Source organism: Pteropus medius, unplaced genomic scaffold (assembly GCF_902729225.1).
Source record: "Pteropus medius unplaced genomic scaffold, Ma_sr-lr_union100, whole genome shotgun sequence".
In the NCBI taxonomy this organism is placed as follows: domain Eukaryota; kingdom Metazoa; phylum Chordata; class Mammalia; order Chiroptera; family Pteropodidae; genus Pteropus; species Pteropus medius.
This window is the reverse complement of record NW_024350319.1, coordinates 15595702-15619608: the sequence shown is the minus strand read 5'-3', so window position 1 is coordinate 15619608 and position 23907 is coordinate 15595702. Positions and strand designations below refer to the sequence as shown.

Here is a 23907-nt window from a genome sequence, read left to right as displayed (position 1 = left end):
CGTCTGCACTTTGAAAGACACTATAAAGGGAACGAAAATATAAGTCACATACTATATGAAAATATTTCCAAATCATGTATATGATATGTTTCCAGAATATATAAAAACTCTTTACACCATAATATATTTTTAAAAATTAGCCCAATAAAAAGATGGGCAAAAGATTTGAACAATACTTAAGAAGATATATGTATGGCAAATAGGTACATGAAAAGATACTCAACGTTATTAGTAATTAAGGAAATGAAAATTAAAGCCATACCTAAAATAATGTTTAATATGAAAAAAGACATATGACACCAAGTTTATAAGGAGAAAGAGCAACTGGAATGTTTACAAACTGCTGGTAAGAATTTAAAATAGGCAAGTTTGGAAAACTGTTTGGCAGTTTTTAATTTTTTTATTTTTTGGCAGTTTTTTTAAAAAAGTAAAACATACACCTACCATATAGCCCAGTTATTCCATTCCTAAATATTTATCCAAGAGAAATGAAAGCAAATGTTCGCACATAGACCTGTACATAAATGATCAAAGCAGCTTTATTTGCAATACCTAAAAAATGGAAACAACCCAAATGTTTACCAACAAATAGATGGATAAACAGTGAACAAACTGTCGTATGTCCATATAATAAAATAGTACTCGGTAATAAAAATTAATGAACTATTGATATACACCATAACATGAATGAATACCAAATTAATTATTCTGAGTGAAAGAAATCAGATCCCCCTGCCACCCAGAAAACCAAGGAAGTACATTCTGAAGAATTCCATTTATATAAAATTCTAGGAAAAGTAAACTAATCTATAATGACTTCGTGGGTGAGAATATGTTCATTATCTTAATTGCAGTAATTGTTTCATGGGTGTATACAAATATCCAAACTTATCAAATTTTATACTTTAAACACATGTAGTTTATTATATGTTGATTATATTTCAATAAAGCTCTTAACTTTTAAGATGGATTAAAATTTAGTAAAATTAAAAGTTGAGTTCATCAGTTACACTAGCCACATTTCAAGTTTTTAATAGCTAGCTACATGTGGCTACCGGTTACCATTTTTGGACATCATAAGTATAGAACATTTCTATCACTGCTCGAAATATAGCACTATCTAACACATACATAAAAAAGTATCTGTTTCTTTCATTCCTCCTACATCTATCTACCCCAACCTTCAAGAATTGAAATAAGCATGGCAGCATGAAACTGATAAAGTACCTGAGAATTTTTAAAAGCATATTTTATTAAGTTTAATGTAACTTTAACATAAAACATAACTTCTATTCATATATGTGTGTGTGTATGTTTCCTCATTTAGATATCACAGCTTCTATGAATTACACTTAATTAGTTTTCTCCAAAGCTCAAGTTGAAGGCAATTTTAAACTAAATGACATGAAAAGAAATGAAACAGATAGTTCCCACTCGGAACTTAATTTATCCTTGTAATAAAAGTGGTTATAGCTTCAATATAACTCCTATAAGAGAACATTTTTTTCATATACGCACAGATACTTTGTGAGTTAACTTTTTGTTCTGTTTCCGAATATGCTACATAATGCGACTGAATTTTCCTATTTAAAGAATCAAGCATATACCTCACAACGAATATAATCAGAAGTTTTAAATGTGAGAACAGACATTAAGAAAGAACACTGTGGTATGCACTGAAATGCTTAACATTCAAAGAAAAGTTCATAAAATTAGGACAGAGAAGTTGTACAAACTTAGTATTCTCACTGAAGCTTTTTTCCTTCTCTCACTAGAGCCTTCAGTTTTGAGAGGGGTGATTTTATTTAAAAAGATTTAAACTCTATTTTCTGCCCCAACCCTTGCAGCCCATGGGCTTGGGAGGCAGAGTCTGTGTTTGCTCCATGTTTTTGTTTCCATATACAGAATGCAGGGCTGAAATCCTCAACCGTCCCTGTTCCAAAGCGTGATACACTTAACCCTTTATGCACTTTGATGTCTGAGTCATCTTTGTCTTAGAAATGGAATATAGAAAAAGGCAACTGGGGTGGGGGGAGAAAGGAGGCTGGTGGCCAGTGGATTCCAACTAAGACAAGCCCTAAACAGTGTCTTGTAGTAGATAAGCAAGAAGTATAAAAATAGAAACCAAGTCCCTCTGTTGTTTGCAGAAGCAGAACTCACAAGCCAGTTTCACTTACTTTTTTACACCGACAGAGCCATTTTCCTTGTTTTCCATGTCAACAGATAGCATGGGAAGGCTGCAGGTTCCTTTACTTCAGCAACTAATCAATAAGGGAAAAAAGCTTGTGTTTAATTCTTAGAAAGTGAGAGAAGAATATATATTCTAAATCGGAAACATAATGGTTCCTTTTACAGCTTCACACCAGTTCACGTATGTTTGTTTAAATCTCCAGTTCCCTCAGCGTTAGGAGAGATGTGATTAAACCTAAAGAACTGGAGGAGACGGATTGGGGTGCTTGCATCTGTACTGGCACTCCTTGCCTTGACAATAAGCATTTGCAAATAAAATTGAATCCTTGTTCAAAACAAGTGCTGTGTGAACTGGCACAGCGTCCTCTGGGTGCCAAGCTCTCACTTAAGACATTGCAACTCATAAACGAGTCAAAGTCGAGAAAAACAAACCCCCTTTCCCTGCCCCTTCTCACCATGGGCTGTGATTTCTTTTTTCTTATTGCATTTTTTTTTTGGTCCACTCCCAATCAATCTTCCTTTATTTTTTTCATTGCAATGCAAAAGAGCACTTAAAGCTTTTGTCAGCAAGTATCCCCCTATCTCACATACTCTCAACGAAAGCCTCAAAAACCTATGAGATGACCATGCTTTGGTAAGCTGAAAGCTCATAAAAATGTCAGATAGCCCTTAGCACAGAAAGGTGGTGCTGAGGTGTGTGTGTGTGTGTGTGTGTGTAAGAGAGGGTAGCAGCTAATTAGATTTATGTAAAAAGATCACCAAAACATTCAAGGATATATAATAGCATCCATCACTTTGTCTTTTTGTTTAGTAAGATGAGGTCTGAAAAAATTTGAAAATCTCCACAATTAATAGGCAATTAGCAAGATGAAAAAGCTATGAACAAAACTGCTTAAAAAAAAAAACTAGTTCTGAAACGTGCTCGTTCTGCTACAGCTGAAGCCATAAATTAAATACATTTTCGCTCAAATCACTTTATAGTTCGGCACTCTTTCTCTAGGGATTACTCTGACACGACAAGTGCATCATTTAGCATATTCACAAGATTTTATCACTGTTAGAGAAGTAGATGATTAAAAAATAATACTGTAAGTGTGGGATAATCTTCACTCCTGATACACTGATAAACACACACACACATACACAAACTTCCAGTTGCTAAACCACTTAGGTCATTCATAAAGAAATCCAACATTTCATATACATAAAGATATTAACATACATTCACACACCGTTACAGAGTAGACAGAAGATAGTGCTGCTGCTCCATGCCAAAAGAATGATTTCACTTCAGTTGGAAACTGTTAAATATTCACCATTTTCTAAGCATCCCAGAAAACAAAACAAAACAAAACACAATGATACTCTGTAACACTACACTACATTGTCTTCTTCTTCTTATTATTTTTTTGTGGAAGAGTAAAAAGAAAACCTACCTAGAAGCAACTAAAACATGTCATTTTTTATAGGCTTATCAAGAACAGCCAAAGAAACCCCAATGTTTTCTTTCACAAAGTAGGCTGGCAAAGGAATTCAATAAGGAGGTACAATTTGACACAGTGAAATAAAACCAGGCTGGCTCTCAGCCAACATGACGTTAGGAATCACACACAAGCTGCACCAACTGCCTTCTGGTTCATGGCTGACTTTTTAAAGCTACAGTGTGCCTGTTCACTTTTGCTAACTACCTTCAGCACAATTAGTGGAAGCGAATGAATTACGAGTCCAAAAACTGCAGAATTCTCTCTGCACCTGTCTTGCACAAAGAAAAACAAACTGTATCAATAGCTTCTTATGTTCTCCTTCCCCTTCATTGTCGCTGCATGATAAGTCTTTGCTGTTGTTCTGAACATGCATGTCATGTTTCAAACTATTTATTTTTCTCCCCTGTGGGAGAAAAAATATAAGAGAAAATAAGAGAAAGAATCCAGTGCTTATGGGCTATATCCAGTGAACATGCAGAAACTGTAGTCCTGTGTTACTCTTTCTAACAGAGACTTGTGAACAAAGTTCCTAAGGCTGGCTTTTAAGTAATCTCTTTGTGAAGATAAGGAAAGCACTGTCCAACAGAAAATCCTTTTACTTCATTATACAGGAAATAACATATTTCAGAGAGGATGCAAAGTAGATGACCAGATCTCCTGAAAACGCCCACATTCTTTCATTTTGGCATTCATCCTCCCAGATGAAGTCAGCAAAATTTCAAAATGAAACAAACCTTATTCTACAAAACAATTAGTTCTGGGAAGTTTAATTTTAACTGCTTATCCCAGTTGCACAAAAAGCATAGTTCGACGAATTCATCTAACAAATTATCTATAAGCACCCAGTATTCTATTAATTACACATGAAAAAGGAAGATACTGTGTCAACCCCTAAATTCATAGTATCTCTCACCATCATCCTAAATCCCAATGCAGGAAACTGGGAGGTGGACTAGAGACACTGGGCATGATCTTTTGATTAAGTTATCCTAGTAAATCTCACAGTTTTCTTGATTGGCTGGGAAACATTCTCATTCCACAAACATGCTGCAGACATACAGGAAACATACATAGTCATCATTGAAATAAATACTGATCAATATTTGGACACTTTTAGGCCAAGATGTAAACAAAACCACTCAAGATAAGGCAGATAATACAGGTTCCCAAGAAGGATCCTAGAAAAAGTCATCTGCTGCTGTGATACTGTACAGATGTCAGGCAGAATTGAGGAGAAAGCTGCTGTTCTGCCTTTTCTTTAGTAATTTTTAAGGGCACTAGAAGATCAGCAAATATGATCTAAATTTGCAACCTGAATTTCAAAGTCAATTTTTTTTCCCTCTTACTTAGTCCAGGAATGATATTAGAAAATTTCAATTTCTTAAAAGATCACTGAGAAAGATTTGAAGTGCTCTCCCTGTCCATCTATCATTGCACTCTTGAAAAAGCAAACAATTTAGGGATGTATTCCAAGTGTTCTTATATTTTTGAGTATCATTTACTGAGCATGGGTCAAACAGGAAGGTCTTTTAATATCACTAATGAAACTGATGAATTCTCTTCAAAATAGAGAGCTCTTTCGCCAAGAGATTTTATAATGGTTTTGGAATTGATCTGAAATTCTTGAACTGTTCTCCAACTAAATTCAAATGGAAGAGGGCTGGGCTGTTTGAGTCCTGAGGGCAAGGAAGGTGTCCTGATAGTACTGTCTTGCCACTGCTGAGAACAAAATCAGATTAAGCTCCCTACTCTTGAAAGGAGAGGGGTAAAGAAAATGTAGTTACACCCAACTCTTCCTTAGACACACTTACAAGAAGAAGGATTCTGTGAAGAATCTCCAAGAATTTCTTCCTACAGATAGAAAAGGACATCCCCTCCTGTCTTGCCTGTTGTGCTCGAAAGTTTGCCTGTTAGACAAGGATGTTTCAGAAGGCGTATGAAATCAATTCAATTTCATAATAAATGAGCCACAAAGGCATTCTAAATTCTGACACCAGGAGATTTCACTTATCAGCTGGTTTCCAACTTTGGGATAAAGTGACATTTGTGGCTACAAGTATATATACTCGTTCTCACCCACTTCCTCCTCACTCCCTTCAACAAACTGATATTAACCCTCTTTTCTGCTAAAAAAAAAAAAAGTGTTTGCAGTGTGTAGCATAAATGGTGTGTGTAATGTATATGTGTGTAATGTAGCTGTGTGTGATGAGTATGTGTGTGCTATCAGTCGTGTGTGTTGTATGTGTGCCTGTGGTATGTGGTGTGGTAGTGTGTGCAGAGTTTGCCGAAATGTCATGTCTTAGTGTATTACATGGCATGTGTAAGTGTAAATCAAGAAGAATGCTGGCTCACAGCTCTCAGACCTTTTATCAGGTAACCTTATGGAATGTGCTAAAATACAACTATTGATCCCTTGTGTTAGGATTCAAGGGAGCACACTTAGGAATAATGATCAGGCAGGCAATTGGGAAGATGACCGTGATGGAGTCAGGAAGAAAGGGGGGGAAAGGGAGAGAGAAGCTTGGTGCCTCCGTTAGGGTTCTTTTATTGATCAGTACTCATCCCCTAGAGAGGACTTGCCCAGAGATCCAGCGCCTTCCCAAAGGAAACACCCGCCCCTGCCTCCCATTCAGAAATCGGCCCCTAAAGAGAGTCCAGCCCGCATCGCAGAGTGCACACCATATGGCTGAAGAAATCTCGAGAAGTCGCCCGAGGGCAGGGTAGAGCTCAACGGGTCCCCAAGGGCGTCTCAAGGGAAAGTGAGGAGCCGCCTGGAGAGGGGGCGCTAGGGGCAGGACAGAAGGGAAGAAGAGGAAACGCCAGAAAGCCTCTTGGACCAGCGGCGCCGTCCGAGAGCCAAACTACTTGCTTGAGGCACTGACGACAGAGGGAAAAGTTTCTGGCCAAGACTTTCAAGAAGAAACGGTTCGTCTTTGAGTTTAGGGTCTCCCCAGGGCAGCCTGTCTTTGAAAAGGGAGTGTGGGGGTGTGGCGCTCGCTTTGCGCCTAGCCGAGCCGTGCCACCACCCGGTTCCATCCTGCGAGCTCTAACCCCGCAGTCCCCGGCGAGCCTCAGCTCTCTGCGGGGCCGAGCACGCTTTTGCCCCCAGTTCCACTCCAGGATGTCAGATTCCACGCTCGTGGGTGCAACAAGCTGCAGGAGCGCCGGGCACACAGCAGAGACGAGGGAGGGCAGGGCGGTTTTTATTGTGATTTTCTTCGTTTCCTTTCATTCTGGATTGGGGAGAGGGCAGGCGCGTTCCCAGTGCCCTCGCAGCACGAGTGGATCACTTACCTCCCCGCGTGGCCGGCGCCGGGAGGCTTTCCCCCGCGCAGAGCTCGGCAGCCGCCACGCGCCCAGCCCCAGTGCAACCGGGCGGGCGCGCGCGGCACGCTGGGACTTGTAGTTCTCCGAGGGCCGGCGGGGCGGGGGGTCCGATGCTGGGGCCACCAGGAAGGGGGAAGGCCAGGAAGGGAAGGGCCGGGGCAGGGGCCTTGTATATGTAAGGGAGGACGTTTCTAGGAACTTAAAACCTCCAGGGAGCTGAGGGGTGGGCAACAATCCTAGAGAGAATTTAAAATTGGTGTTTTTTCAGGCTTATACTATATCTTATTCACTCATGGCAACCCTGATGAAATTTTAGGCAGGGTTTTGGAAGTAAGGACAAGCGCCAACTTCATATTATTTAGGGCTATTTCTCCCTTCACTCAGAACACACACGTGGCATTCTCTGGTTGAAACACCTCTTCTGTTGCTCAGAGAATAACTAACTCAGTTGAAGCCTAGTATATGCAAAGTGTGTGTATGGGGGGGGGTGAATAATTGCACCTTACATTTGGAGAGCACTCTACAGTTTACAAAGCACTTTTTACTTAATTGGTTCATTATGTTAGCATCATAAAGCAACACTGAGTTAGGCAGAGAAAAACTCAAGATGCAGGGAGACTTTTTGTATTCACATCTACTAAGTTTGGAGATACTCCATACTATACTCTTCATTCTTTCTCCAACCCTATTTTAGTAGCTGAGAAGAGAGAGGAGAGTTACAGATAGATGTGATGGGCACAGCGAAAGAAGAGGAGACTGCTGGGAAGGACTTTCTTGAAATAACTGGTAAGTCCTTACTGAATTAAGAGATAAGTGAAGCCAAAAGAAGAACCTATGGGTTGGAAGAATAGAGTGAGAAGGAAAAGGCAAATGGGATAGGGATAGACTGAAGAGAAGGTTTTGATTAGGCTAGAGATGATATAAAAAAGTTGTATATATAAAAAAAGCCAAAACAAAAATCAAGTGAACCTGGAATCCTGGTGTCGCTGGGAGCTAACTCTATGACCTTAGGTAAGTTATTTAATCGCCCCAAACTTCTTTTGCCTCATCTTTAAGATATAAATAATAATAGTTCATCCTTTATAATGTGGCTGCACAGATTAAAATAGTTGGAAAACATTTAGTATAGTGTAATCATTTTAAAATAATATTATTTATTAATATTATTGTAGTATAATAAATATTATTTATACTCATTATATGCCAGGCACTATATTAAATATAAATAATATTATTTATAAATACTGTTATCTGTAGAAATTCCTGTTGTGGAAGCATCAAAACATAAATGAGTACCATTTAGGAAGCTGTGACAATATTCTAAGCTTGAACTATAGGGGTAGAAAGGCAGCTACGAGACACTTCAGAAGGAAAATGTACAGAACAGTGCAATCAGTTGTCTGTGGGGAATGAGTAAAAGGAAATCAAAGTTGGGTGTCATTTCTAGATTGAGTAAGTGTATGATGCCATTCATATAAATAGGGACAACTGATGGAATAAAAGATTTTGGAGAAAGATGGCTAGTTTGATTTTGGACATGTATAACTCAGGGCTTTCTGTGTACAAATGAATTGGAAGTGTGCATTTAGATATTATGTGTAGAATGGAACTTTGAGAGTCAATTACTTAGGAGAGGTAGCTGAAGATCATGCAAAAAGGAAAAAGGAAGGGCAGCAGAGGTGGATAGGAGGAGGTAATGAGATAATGAATTAGACAATGACACCAAGGAGGAATTGGGGGAAAGAGGAAAAGGAAAACTGCAAAAGTGCAGTGACATGGAAGCCAAGGAGGTGGGGAGGAGCTTGTCAACAGGTCAAAAGGTGTAGAGAGGTAGCCAATGCCAACAGAAAAGAGGCCACTGGATTTACAGATTGAGAGTCTATTGGGATGAACTACCTCCAAGAGTTGTTTTGAAAAGTTAGCAGAGTGATTTTGCTTATCCCAGTGATTGCAGAGGGGGACTACTAGAATGTAGTTAGTCAGCCAAAGATGCTAAACATCTTTTAATGCCTAGGACGGTCCTGTACAGCAGAGAATTTTCTTGCATCCTCGTGGAACTTGACTGTCCCACTGATCATTTGTGTAGGTGAAAAACATTTATATTTACTGGAGCCCAGAATCTATCTTATTTATAAACATAAACTGTTTTTCACAGACTTTATAAAATATATTAAAATTTCCTGGAATGCAGTAAATCAAATGGCAATGCCATTCCTGGAATTTGAAAATCCCCAATACAGTTCGTTGTGTGGCTGGCCATTTCCTGGTGATTCTACAGATGAGTGCAAGCATCTAAATACTTCATTGTGACTTTTAGTTTAGGGATACCTGAGCATTTCCATATTGAATCACACATTACATTTTCCTTTATATTACCTTTATATTACCAAAGTTAAGGCATAGCTTTGATTTTTTAAAATTTACATATGTAGGTACCTTATGACTTTTTCTTTACAATGTTAAACAGGATACTACCTCATATTTGTTATTAAAAGGGGCATTAGTGTTGACAAGGCTGAGAAACATTTATTCAGTCAGTCAATTATCTTTTGAGTCCCTACTATATGCTAGGAAATGTTGCAGAAAAAAATGCAAAAATCAGACTGGCAAGAAACCAAGCAGCACTCGGAGAGTTGGAGAACTCAGGTTTATTACGCTGGTGGTCCCAGAGGAGCTAGCACTCTGAAGATCTGAGCCCAGAGCTCAGTTGCAATATTGCTTATATAGAACTTATTTGGCATGGGCTGATTGGTTAATTTGTCCTCATATTGTTCCAAAGCGGGAGTTGCCATGGTTGCAGGTAGTTACAAAGAGTTACAAAGTGCAGGGAGTTGCTATAGGTTACAGGTAGTTACATTTGTTGCTTAGAGCAAGCCAAAGAGAGGATGAGTTTTCAGTTACTTTTGACTACTGCAGCAAACATATCTATAGAAGCAGAATAAAGAGCTGATTAGCTTTTTGAGTGCAAATTTCTCTTCAGCACCATTATAGATACTCGAGATATACTAACAAATAAAACAGAAAAAGTTTACTGCCCTTATGGAGTTTGGGTGTAGGAGAGGCAGACCATAAATAATAAAAATAACTAAACAAATTATATGATATATTAGAAAGTGATAAATGTTATGAAAAATAAAGCAGGATAAAGGAGATGGGAAATGCAGAAGACAGTGTGGGTTGAAATGTTAAATATAGTGATCAGAGTAATGTTTATTGAGAAAGTGACATTCAAGGAAAAATCTGAAGTTGGTAAGAGAATGCCTTGTAGATTTCTGAGAAAAGGACATTCCAGAATGAGAGAACAGTCAGACATAGGCCACAAAGTGAGTATGTGCCTGGAGTTTTCAAGAAACAGCAAGGATGGTAGCTAGTGTGGCTGGATTGGAGAAAGTGGGGAGTGAGAAGTTGGAGAACTGAGAATAACCACTGGGTTGGAACAGGTGACGTAGAGCTTGCAGGGCATTGCAAGAACTTTAGCTTTCATGCTGAATGAAATGGGCAGCCACTGGAGAGTTTTGAGCAGAGAACTGACATAGTGAGGCATGTTTTTGAAGGATTATTCTGACTGCTCTATTCAGCGTAAATCATAGATACCAATGGTGGAAGCGAATAGGCAAGAAGTTATTGCTGTAATCCAAGCAAAAAATAATAATAGTAGGTTACACCCGAGTGGTCACAATGAAAAATGATGTGGGAGAGGAATCACAAATTCCAGAAGGCACAGTGCAGAAGTTTCGGGGGTTGGAGAGGGATGGAAGATGGAGAGAGATTAGGAAGTGTTCAAAGCCTTTTGGGAATGAGACTTCGGAGAAGACCTGGGAGTCTGGGACTTCTCACAGTGACTGACATAAACAAGGATAAAGGGGATATTAAAACCAGTCCAGAGGAATCAAGAAATAAAAAGTATGTGTGTGTGGGCGGGGGGAGGTTGCTGTGAGTGTTTGGAGTAGGCAGGAATGTTTGAGTTCCCTGACTCTATGATAGAGACAAAGAGGTTTGAGAATCAGGTGGCTTCTCAATCCATGTTGGTGGAATGTTGAAGGCCTGGGGAGGGGAGGACTCAGTTCCAGGGCAATGCTCATCCACGCCTGTCAGGAGAGGGGCCACCATGTTCAGAGTGCATAGTCTTCTTCCCCTCTGCCCTTGACCTTTTTGATGGAGTTAACCCTTTGATGGAGTTGAGGATTTGGGGACAAGCTAATAATTACTCTAAGTACAAAGGCCTATAAATGATATTGATTCAATAAAATGTATGTTCAGGAGAGGTAGATTTGTAATTGTGGAAATGGAGTGTGCAGTAGAGAATTTTGGCAAAGAAGGACAGGAGAAAGCTGATCCCTTTAGAACTGGAGACAGGAGACAACGATGTCAGGTGACATGAGCCATTATTCGGAAACATGAAAATTTTGAACAGAGGGGATAAATGATGGAATAACATTTTCAAGAAGATGGAACTATGAACTGTTTATTCTTGGATGGATGATAGAACAATTTTTCCTGTCAGAAAGGAAAGAAATGATTCAAGAAAGTTGTAAATAGAAGAGATGTGACATTTAAAATCTTGTTTATTTATTGAGAAAACAGCCAAATATGTGGTAAAAGTTAAAGCAATCAGAAATTAATAATAAAAAGTGAAAAATTTCCAATCAATACATTTCTAGAATTATCCCTGTTAAATGTTTGATGTATATTGTCCAAAGTTTTTCCCTGTGCATATGATTTTTTTTATGTAGATGTTACACGAGTACCTAAAAAATTTTTTTTTTTCTTTACAGGCTATAAGATTTATATAATGTATTTATTGAGCATCTATTACATAGAAGTTTTATCATCAGTCTTTTTGATCATGTTATTTACATCCTCTATATTCATACATATTTTTTCTCCTTTATTTTTCAAAAATTGAAAAAAATACTGAAATCTAACATTTCCTTTATTTTTCTCTTATTTCTGAAGTTTTTCTTTATGTGCTTTAATGCTGCATTATTTGATACATGAAGATTCAGACTGTCGATAACTTTATTGCAAATTGTATTCTTTGCCATCATAAAGTGACTCTTTGTTCCATTTACTAATTTTTAAAAAATAGTTTATTCTTTCCCTCTTGCAATTATGTTAATTAGATATGTTTATCTGTTAGATACTCTTATCTATTATGTCTGTTTACATTTTGAATCCTTATTGTTTCTTTTTCTCTTTTGCTTTATGATCTGTTTTCTTTGTTTTGTTTTTATTATTTTTATATTCCTCTGTGTGCTAGTTATCTATTGCCATGTAAAAAACTACCCTAAAACTTAGAAACTTAAAACAACACACGCTTTTTTATCTCGCACTTTCTGTGGGTCAGGAATCCTAGCATGGCTTAGCCAAGTCCTCTGCTTCAGGATGTTCACAGGCTAGGTTGGGCTGGGCTCCATTCTTAACCGAAGAGTCAACTTGAGGGAAGACCTGCTTTCAAGCTCAGCCATGTAGTTGTTGGCAGGATTTAGTTCCTCATGGGCCCTTGGAACCTTCCGTTTCCTGCCACATGGGCCTTGCCATAGGGCAATTCACAGCTTTATCTAAGCAGGTATGTGAGAAAAGTCAGAGAAACAGTTCAAGCAAGACAGAAGTCATAGTCTTCTATTGTCTAATTTTAGAAGTGAAATCCATCATTTTGCCACATTCCCTTTGTTGGAGGCAAGTCATTATGTCCAGCCTACCCATGTGTAAGGGCATGAATGCCCGGAGGGTGAGATCTCTGGGAGCCACCACTATACTCTGGTAATTTGGACATTGTAAAGTGTATTAAATAATATGTTTGCATTTACATTTCTCAATTTACCTTAAAAAATGAAACGATGATGAAAGATGATGAAATTAATTTACTAAAGACTTATCTTCTCCTCTCCCATCTTTCCATTAGTTTTGAGAGCAAATATGATTCTTGTTCCAATCTATTATAATCAAAATATTATTTTTTATATTATGTAATTTTTCTTTTAATTATAACAATTATATTTAATTTTTATGACTTATAATACCAGTTACTTAAATATAATTTTATGTATAAATGAAGTCAAGACTCACAGCCAAACCTTTTGTACCTCATGACTTGTTCATTCATGAACTCATCGTTAGTCATCTGTTCATTGTCTTGAAATTTTTTCCTCATAAAATTTTCAGAAATGCATAAATATTATGTTTCTTGAGTTTTTGCATATTTGAGAATTTCTTTCTCTTACCATTATTTATGAAAGGTGGTTAGAACAGATATAGAATTTTTTCCCCCTTCGATATTCATTAACCACTGTTCCATTTTCTTCTAGCATCTAACATGGCTTGGAATATGTCTAAAATCTTTGTTTTTGAAGATGACCTTTTCCCCCCTGCCCAGATGCTGTGAGATTTTTTTCAATCCTTGAAATTCTAGAAAAATGCTTTTATTAAATTTTCTTGGAATGTGGTGAATCCTTTCATAATATAACTTTAAGATATACTTTATTTCAGAAAATTCTTCTATTATGTAAATTTATTCAGTTCCATTTATCCATTCACATCTTCAAAGGCAGCAGTCATTCATATGTCACTTCTCTATTATCTGTTGGCCATATCTTTTATCTTCTCTCTGATCACCTTCATTCTATACCATTTTCTACTAAATTTTCTGTGATTTTTTTTTATATAGCTTGCTTTTAGTTTAAGTTCTACTCCTTGGTGCTTTTAGTGTGATTTTCAGTAATTCAGTTTTTTTCTCCTTGTTTATTCCCTCTTCTTTTCCAGATTCTTTTACTTTTACTGTTGTAAGTATTCCATGATTTTTTTTCTGACTTTTTTTTTTTTTAATTTTTAAAGGAAGTCAATGAGGTCTAGTTGTTTGGCTCAAGAATAAAATGAGTGAGTGTCTTGCCCTCTACCCTGTTTATCTGCCTACAGTTTGAATTATCCACCTAAAATGTAAACTAGAGAACTGAATGGTGATGGCTTATAATCTTTGGTCCATCATTCAATGGTGGATGAGCTGAGACAGAGGAAACAATCAACTGTTAATGAAGGAGAGAGACTGGAGTGGGGAAGAGAAGGAGAGAAGGAGAGAGAGAGAGAAATTAATTTTTTCCTACTTATTCCCCAAATTTTTTAACAAAGTATTTGAGTGACATTATGATATAAGAAGCAATTTAAAATTTTTTTTAACATATAAATGAAAACAAAATATCAACACCAGAGGAGAAATAAAAATGTGGATGTATAGCTGCAGCATCCTACAGTTATTAAAATTAAGTTATTGCTGGATTTTTAGGCTTCGTGGCTACCAAAGCAAAAAAAACCCCACATAATTAGATTCTCATGGACTCTGAAGGAAAACCTAAAGTTCTGTAACACTTAGCAATGAAAAAAATATCAAATGGGTCAGGGTTCTTAATGAATTGATGTAATAAATGTAATAGTGACATTTGTTATGCTATTTCTTATAGCATTGCTTAGTGAAAAGTAAAAATCTGGCATCCAGACATGGTCTGGAGAAAGCAAATTCCTGTGGTTCTAAGTCAGTATGATCCATGCTTATTCGGAAGATACAATATTCTGTAGGAGTAATAAATAGTGTTTTGGGGTTGAATTGTGTCCCCAAAAAGGTATATTGAAGTGCTAATCCCTAGGACCTTAGAATGTGATCTTATTTGGAAATAGAGTCATTGCGATGTAATTAGTTAAGATGAGGTCGTATTGGAATAAGGAGAGGGCCCTAATCCTGTAGACTGATATCTTTGTGTGAAGAGTGAAACGTAGAGAGGAAGATGCTATGTGAAGACACAGACACACAAAGGGAAGATGGAGGTAAAGATTGGAGTTAAGCTGCCTCAAGGCAAGGAACATTTGGGGCTACAAGAAGCTGGAAGAGGCAAGAAAGTATCTTCCCCTAGACATGTCGGAGGGACCTTGACTCTGCCGACACCTTGATTTCAGACTTCTGGCCTGCAGACTATGAGAGAATAACTTTCTGTTGTTTTAAGGCACTTTATTATGACAGCCTTAGGAAACTAACAGATATACTGTATTTTGTTCAACAATGTTATAAAAGTTCTTTCATCCAAGATTTGGTATGTATTAGATAACAAAAAGTTTGATAAGGAACTAAAATAGGTTTTATATGCTGATATTGAGAATGGATCCATATGCTTTAAATGAAAAAAAAAACAACTTTAAATATTTGTAAGGTAAGCATTCCTTATGAACACTGCTGTGCCATACATAAGATGCACACTTGAATGCATCTCACACATGGAGGAAAGGCCAAGTATATACTTTTAAACAAATCCAGGAGTTTTCTTTTAACAATGTAGGATCTGTTTTGTCACACAAAATAAATGAACATTGCTGAGATGATTTAGTCTGGAAGGTTTACAAAACAGGTGATACCTTTCCCTTACCACAAGAATTGGACTGACACATGATTACAAGTCATAGATCAGTGAGAAAATGCAGGATAATTTTAGTATAGTCATAAGGATTTATAACAATGAGTAGATAGCAGATTGAATTATCTGTTGAAACTACCCGTAATAATTAAAAATTCACCATTGGAATGCAGGATACCCACCCTCATGTTTTCTATAGTGGGAAGGATGTATATACAGATTTTCCAAAACTTGTCTTTCTTTCTTACTTTCTTTATTTCTTCTCGACCAGTAATTTTTATTCCCAGGCAGATGTTATTAAGAAGTTTGTACAGTCTCATCGTCTTATTCAAAGGTCAAACTTTTGGACATTCTCCAAAACACATCAGTCTAGAGATATGGAAAGGAGGGCGTAAGTCTCTGAGAGTTAGAAATAATCACAAAATCCTAAATTAAAATCATGAAATTTGCAGTAGCAATATAGCCAGTTGGAGACAGACTCAGTGGCAGGAGAAAGACACGTTAAACAGCAGACATAGGGTGATATTGGTTTGCATACAGTAATGATGCTGTATAGTGAGAGCTGTACCCAGACTCAGTTATCTAGGGGCAGAGAAGCGTCCAGTGCTGAGTTACTTATATCTTAAGATATAAGCAATTTGAAATAATAAATATATTAAGTAAATACATATAGAAGACTTCTCTTACTCCGAGGTACTCAGTGTGAGTGATAAAAAATATATATCTTTAAAATTCATGAATAAATTTAAAAGTTAAAAGAATATTTAATATGTTAAAATAAAACATAAATAAAATGTGAGGAAGGAGAAACTATAAAAATATCCATTATATTTGAAAAATAATAAACATAAAACTTCTAGAAATGAAAAATGAAAAAATTGAAATTAAAAACCCAGTGGAAGAATTAACAGCAGAGAAGACTACAGCTAAACAGAGAATTAGGGAGTGGTAAGTATAGACTGGAGGACCTTATACAGAATGCAGCACAGACAACTTGTGACAGAAAGGTTAAGAGTCATTGAGGATAGAGTGAGATAGGTTTAATATGCCTCTAACCAGAATTTTAAGAGGAAATAATAGAGAAAGGGACAAAGCAGTATTTGAAGTGACAGTGAATGAGAATTTTTGGAATTGTTGAAAGATAGCAATCTCAGATTCTAAAACCCGAAGCATCCCCCGTGAGGTAAATTTAAACAGACACTCACACAACTAAATGTATTGTTGCAAAACTTCAAAATACCAAAGACAAAGAGAAGGTATTAAAATTAACCAAAGAAAAAGTACAGATTACTGATAAAAGAATGACAATGAGACAACTGAATACTCAGCAACAAAAGGAAAGACAAGGTTGTCTGGTAAGGGCCCGTTCCTAGTTCATAGACAGCTGTCTTTTTGCTGTGTCTTCACATAGTAGAACAGACAGAGAACCTTCTCAGGCCTCTTTATAAGGGTACTAATTCTTGAAGACTCCACCTCATCACCTAATTACCTGCCAAAGCTCTACCTGCAAGTAGCATCACCTTTGGTGTTAGGATTTCAATATATGAATTTGATGGAGATTCAGTGGCATTGGCAATGCTCCAGAGTAGTGATTTAACTGGAATAGTTTTTATGCTTTGTTATAAATGTATATATTGCATATGTTTCTTTGTAAGCACCAAATATTTCATATTTTAAAAAACAATAGGTAATAAAAAGGGGAAAAAAACTAAATATGACCAGAATATAGCTTTGTTTTATGGTGCTTGAAATAACTAACTGAGCCATTTGAGGCATTACAGTTGACCCTGATGCTCATGTGAGTATTAAATGTTATTTTTACATAAACTCAGTAACTGGGAACTACTGTGAGCCCATGTGACTTAATTGGCATCTGATTCCTGTCTGCAGAGTCAAAGCCAAGAAGTCAACAAAGGTGGACCTTCTCACGGAGAGTGTCTTGGAGGACAAACAGCTTTCCTAGCATCAACTTCACTCCCAACTGCTCCTCAACACTGTGTGATTGTTCCATCCACGCACTGTTCTAACCACATACAATCCTCACAGCAACACTTTGAGGCAGGTACTGTTATTATTCCCATTTTACAGATAGGCAAACTGAGGTCCACAGTGGTCAAATGCTTTGCCCAAGATCACCCAACTAAAAAGTGGCAGAGTCTTGATTCAAACACAGTTTGAGTCGAGAGCCTATGCTCTTATCCATCACTCTATACTTCATCTCAATTGTTCTACTTTATGGTAGATAAGATTTACACTGAGGAATTCTGACATAGTTGCTCTGAAGTTGGTCTTCGAATGAGCCCTGGAATTCACATTGTCAGCTGTCATCTTAATAATATTTGACTTCTGTCCAATTTACCCCTCCCACAAATCTGATCATACCTCTGCTCTACTTAATACTCTTTCATGTGTCTCTTCAGCATTAAGACTCAAGTTTAACCCTCTTAGATTAGCACAAAGGCTATTCAACCCCCGGCCCCTGACCATCCCTTTTGTGTCACAGCCATCCATTCTCCTAAACCCTTTCTTTACTTGCATCCTATGGATCTTTTTCCAAAACTGGTGTTTCACACCTTCATAACCTAGCACACTCTGCTCTCTCTACCCAGAAATGCTCTGTCTGCATTCTTCTTGTAGCTAACTCCTACACATCCTTCAAACTTCTGGAACTTCGCTTTACACCTACCTCCAATATTGATTTAGAAACCTACCCTCTGCTTTTCGATAACACCCCCATGCTTTCTTATATCATGGAGCTAATGGCAATACATTGTAACCTTCAGTGTATCGGATGTCTCCTCTAATAGTCTGTACTAACAATAATAAATGTTACTAATGGAGTAGCCCTAGGAAATTTATATACAATATTTCTAATTCCCAGTACAACCCCAAAAGGTGCTTATCTTCAGCTGCATTTTAAGATTGAAGAAACTGAGGTTTAGAGAGTGGGTTAGCAAGACCATGGGCATAATATTACAATGGCAGCGTCACACTCACATCTGGTTCCATAATATTTCATTTGATTCTGTCTCCCCAGCACCTAGCATTAGTGCTAACACTTCCCTTGTTAGATGGATGTGGATGGATGGATGGTCTGGGTTGCCATGGGTCCAAGTTTAGAAGAAAGCCAAATTTGAAGTCAGTGGGAAGACTCATGCTTAGGTTCTGCCTGTGCTTCTACCTGGCTGCTAAGATAGGATTGTTCCTTAACATTGAATGAGTCCAGAGGTGATTACTATGGCAAGTGAGCTTCAGGTGGGGAGAAGAACTTGACTTGGCACGAAAAGCTGCAGATCAACAGGCAGGACAGAAAGGGAGTCTTAACCCAGAAGCAGGGTGCCCATTAGTGCAAGTTTTCTTTGGGGAAAGAACTACGTTGTCATGTAATCTTTATCTTATTTCCTCAGATGGGGAGATAGTGATTTGCTATCTCTTTGTGCAACTGTGACCAAAGATTGATGTGGACTTGGCCTCAGTGTGAATGTGTGCATACCACCTGCCTTTTGGTTTGTGTCCAAGGTTCTGCTGTTTTCTGAAATAAGATGCTGACAGGGACTGCCTCTGACTCAGTCCCTTTCATCTTATGTTCTTTCTGGTACTCTGTCCTAAATGTATCAATCCATCTCAGAATCTTTGCTACATGCCAGATTTGTAAAATTTGTGAAATTTGTGAGTTATTACTGAGAGATTTAAACTTGCTTTTATTAGTTCCTGGAAGTTGGTATCGTGTGAATCAGAAGAAATATATATCTTTTTTTTTAACGCTGCTTTTCTAATGATAAACAAGGTCACAGGCCTCCTTTGCCCTGAATCTTTTGAATAAGGTAACAGAGTTTGTTAAGGCCACCCCCTTGGGGTGCACTCCACCTCAGTTGGTCCAGGAGGAGGTGCGTTTCTCCTTCTGGATTAGCCTTAACTTGCTGTGACCTGCTGAGCCCTCTTAACTCCCTCTCTACCCTATCTCCTCTAATGTCTTCACTTTAAGTGACTGTTTAACGAGGTCTTCTTTGCACCCCGTGTAACTGGAAGTGGTAATGCTGCAGGTTCTGAATGTCTGCAAAGGCCTCCCTCTCTGTTCTAGCCACTGGGTCCCCAGTCTCCATTCAGCTCTTCTACAGAGAAGCCCCGAGTAGGATTCTACTCCTCTCACCCGCTACCCACCTTCTCCACCCCTGAACGATGAGATTTAAACAGTGATGATCACTTTTCAGATCTTTTTTATTTTCGTCTGCTGATAAGGCTCTTGGAACTTAATTCCCCATGATGTAAACTTTCTTAGTTTTATGTAACTAAGTTTGTTTATTTCTCCCTGACTTAGTATCTCAAGCGAAATAGTGCTGATTAGCATAGTGATGGAGCCTATTCTATTTTCTGCCTCTAATGCTCGTTTCTCTCTGACAAAAAACAATCAGGGAGATGAGGACAGGCAGATATCTGGTACATCCAGTGACTTTCCTTTTTTTTTTTTTACATTTCATATTATTATTATGATGAAAGTAATACATGTTTATCATCAGTGAATAGTGTAGAACTATACAAATTTCTCAATCACATCTCCTACTAATAGTGTGGTATTATTCCAGGTATTCCCTACACATTTACTAAAAATTAAAATAAAATAAAAATCACACACAACACACACACAAAACACACTTCCTATACAGAAAGGGTACTGCCAAAGATACTATTCTGCATTTTGACTTTTTTCATTTAATGATTACCGCAATTATTTTCTATGCCACTGTATTTGTTTGTCTGTATTCTTTTTAATATTTAACAAAATACTTTTATTAGTTAGAACACTCTGGCTTCAAGTTACAGAAGCCCAACTCAAACTATCTCAAGCATAAAAGCAAATTTACTGGTTCACAAGAGATGGGAGAAGAAAGGTAGGGCGGGCCTCAGGAAGGGATGTGTCCCAGTGGTGTCCTCAGGATATCTTCTCTTTCCATTTCTCAGCACTGATGTTCTATTTTGGCTTCATTCATTTCTAGAGCAAAGCAAACTTGTTTATTCCATGCAACAGGGACAAGCAGAGTCATCCCTGCTGATACCTTCAAGCTTCTGTCATCCAAGAGCAACCAACCGTCTGGGTAACCCCAAGCATTAGTTGGCCTTTCTAAAATGCAATTCTGTCATGTAAACAGACATTCTTGGGCTTACTGTCCTTAGCTGCTCGCTGTGGCCCAGCCAGTCTCCTTCCAGGTGTGCAAGCTGGAAGTCCAGGAAGCAAAGTTACCTTCTGCTCCAGAGTACCTTATAGATGCAGAAGGCCCACTCCTCCTGGGAGAGGAACCCGACCACATCCTTGAGGGCCATGCATCTTGGAGTCCATCTCCTCTTATCTGGGCCTGGTCTCAGGGAGCCAATGCCGGGCCTTCATTTTATTGGGTGCCCTTTTGAGGGTAGAGGCAGAGCTACCCAGACCATAAATCTTTGACCGAATGTCTCTCTCAACAATGAACAGCTCAGGGACTCTCCCACTTCATTTCTGGGACCAAGGCTGTTCCTCCTCTCATGAATTCTTAAGATTATGCCTCATTATTTCAAAATTATGCTTCAGAAGCCCTCACACACTAGTGCCCATGGTGGAGCTTTCTTCAAATAAAGATTTCTGGGCCCTACCCCCTGAGACTGAGTTGGTAGACCTGGGATAAGGCCCTGGAATCTATACTTTTTAAAAGCAACACACCCGATTTTATGATCTAACAGATTTAGGAAGGACAAACATACAAATCTTCCTGCATAATTCTCTTAGTTTAACTTTATCTTCCCAAAGGGCAGCAGCAAGGTAGGTATCAGCTCCTTTCCCGAGGCACAAATGACTGGCCCTGGCCAAGTGTGCTTAATAGAAAAGTGTGTCCAAGTCCCTCCCTGACTTTTACCTGCCAGGTATTTTTATTCCTAAGAAAAGTCTGAGGTAAGATATTCTTCTTAAGTCGGGGGAGAGCTAAGTTTTGTTGGTCCTGAAGCTTATACAATTCGAAGAGGCCCTCTTTAAGGAAAAGAAAATCAAAATATGAATTCAAATTAAGTACAGAGCCTCAGAAGAGGCCTATGCAAGTGAAGGACCCTAAAGATCAGACTTCATCACCTTCATGACATTTCTGCCTCTGAACAGCTTTCTCATTCTGGAGTAAATCGAAAACTCTGTTGCTCAAATTGTCTATACCTTCCATCTATATTAGATGAACTGAATTGTGGAACTGAAAAAAAAAAAAGACCACAAAAATAGATTGTTTTGGCCTAGAAGACTCTGAAGCTGAGTTTTTAGCTATAACATGGAGGCATAGGCTTTCTTCGTTGGTGAGTTTTCGTGCTATTCTTTATATTTCCTGAAATTGTAGAAAGAGCAGCATGGTTCCTTTACAATCCACCTCCCATTACCTTTCTGACCACATCTATTGTTCCACTCCTTGCTGTTTCTTTTCGTTCTTACTGGTCTTCTCTGAGCCCACCTGGCATGCTCTCACCTTAGGGTCTCTGTTTGAGGTTCCTCTTCCTGAAATGGTATTGTCTCTACGTTACAGAGAAAGACTCGTGGGTGCTGAAAACCCACAAAAACATCCATAGTGTTTAATCCACTCGTGTCGTTCTTGACTCCTCTCTTTCTCATATACTCCATCCAATCAGTCAGGAAACACTGTTGGCCCCATCTTCAAAATATGTTCCGAGTTCAACCATCACTTGCATCTCTACCATTGCCCTTTGGGTGGGGCCAGCAGCACCTTAGGTTACCTCTATAGCCTCCCATCTGATCCGTCTCCCTCCTTCTCCCCTCGCCCCCTATAGGCTATCTCAGCACAGCAACCAAGGAAGTTCTTTAAAATATAAGTTAGATCTTGTCACTTCTCTGCTCAAAACCCTCTCATGGCTCCCTGCTTCCTCCAGAGTAAAAGCCAATGTCTTTACAAAGGACTATAAACCTCTACAGCTTATGCTGTCCAAGGAGGTAACCACTGGCCACATTTGGCTATAGAGCTTTAGAGATGTGGTCGCTCTAAATTGAGAGGTAAAATACACACTGGATTTTGAAGAATTAGTTTGGGAAAAAAAAGAATGTAAAGATTGGTGGTTGCCAGAAATGGGGGCCTGGGGAGTGGGGGAAATGAGTGAAGGCAGTCAAAAGGTACAAACTCCTAATTATAAGACAAATAAGTTCTGGGGATGTAACGTACAGCATGGTGAGTATAGTTAACAATGCTCTATTATATGAAAGTTGCTAAGGGAGTGGATCTTAAAAGCTCTCATAAGCAAAGAAATTGTAACCATGTGAGGTGATGGATGTTAACTAAACTTATTGTGCTAATCATTTCGCCACGTATCCATATGCAGAATCATTGTTTTTACATCTAAAATGGATACAATGCTATATGTCATATCTCAATAAAACTGGAAAAAATAAAAAATACTCAATAATTTATGTTGATTATATATTGAAATTATATTTTGAATATATTGGATAAATAAAACATTATTAAAATTAATTTCATGAATTTCTTTTTATTCTTTTAGTGTGACTAATAGGAATTTTAAAATTACACACATGGATAACATTTCTGGCTTGAATTGTATTTTTATTGGACAGCACTGGTCTACAGTATTTGATCCCTCCCTAAAACCTTTCCCAATCTTGTCTCCTGCTCTTGTTCTCTTCAATCCAGCCACACTGGTTTCCTTGCTATTTTTTTGAAACTAGAGCATATCAGGCATCCTCCTGCCTCAGGGCCTTTGCACTCGCTGTTTTCACTTCTAGAAAACTTCTCCTCAAGTTATCCAAATGATTTGTTCCTTAATCATTTCTGGCCTTTATTCAAACTTCACCTTCTCAATGGACCTTATTTGAACTGCCTTACTGAAAACTGAATTCCTCATCCACCTCCACTCCTGTATTCACTGAGCTCCTTTCCTAATTTATTTTTCTATGTAGTGTTTGTCGCCATGTAACATACTATATGTTTTTGTATTTACTTTTTTTATTGTCTAACTTCCAGCTGAAACCTAAGGCCCTTATGACTTCGATTAAATTTATAAATCATATCCTCTAGAAATCATATCCTTCTCTCTATATATAATACACCTGTCATACACCCAGTCCTTCCCCCAATAATCAGTAGCCCCAGAGGCAGCAGAAGATTGTCGCCTGGACCTGACTAATAGTCACATGGTCAGGACATCTAGCAGGCTAAAGATAGCATGTTGACTTAAGTTATGTTTCAGTCCCTGTGACCTAACGTGGAACGACCCCTGGCTACTTTCCCATGAGAATGGACAGAGAGACACCAGAAAAATCCTCAGAGCTGTCCCCAAGACTTGAAGAAATAATTTATTACCCTTACATCTCCTCCACACAATCAGCTCCTAGCATGACCCCGAACTCTGTAACCCACACACAGTGTCTTGTGATTTTGCCCCATATAATCTGTAACCTACATGTCACTGGGGAGTCGGGTCTTTAGAGCATTAGCTCCCTGTCTCAATATTGGCCAATTCAATATTAAACTATTTTT

General features: G+C 38.2%; 1 protein-coding gene and 1 long non-coding RNA gene across 6 annotated transcripts in view; one reads left to right on the top strand and one right to left on the bottom strand.

Moving 5' to 3' along the window:
- Window positions 1-7164, bottom strand: part of SAMD13 (sterile alpha motif domain containing 13) — a 42156-nt gene extending 34992 nt beyond the window's left edge. The window contains exons 1-3 of one of the 5 annotated variants that reach the window (XM_039838693.1): window positions 3627-3731; window positions 3413-3512; window positions 2178-2261 (exon numbers count right to left, since the gene is read on the bottom strand). In XM_039838693.1, the coding sequence (XP_039694627.1) occupies window positions 2178-2230 (53 nt within the window). In that variant the 5' untranslated portion in view covers window positions 2231-2261; window positions 3413-3512; window positions 3627-3731. The other 4 variants (XM_039838695.1, XM_039838691.1, XM_039838692.1 and 1 more) reach the window with 4 other exon arrangements.
- On the top strand, window positions 6374-22808 carry LOC120583272 (uncharacterized). Its single transcript, XR_005647752.1, has 4 exons — window positions 6374-6599; window positions 7696-7787; window positions 17288-17459; window positions 20392-22808. It is a non-coding gene; the product is annotated as an uncharacterized LOC120583272 (long non-coding RNA).
- Window positions 22809-23907: the final 1099 nt, after the last annotated feature.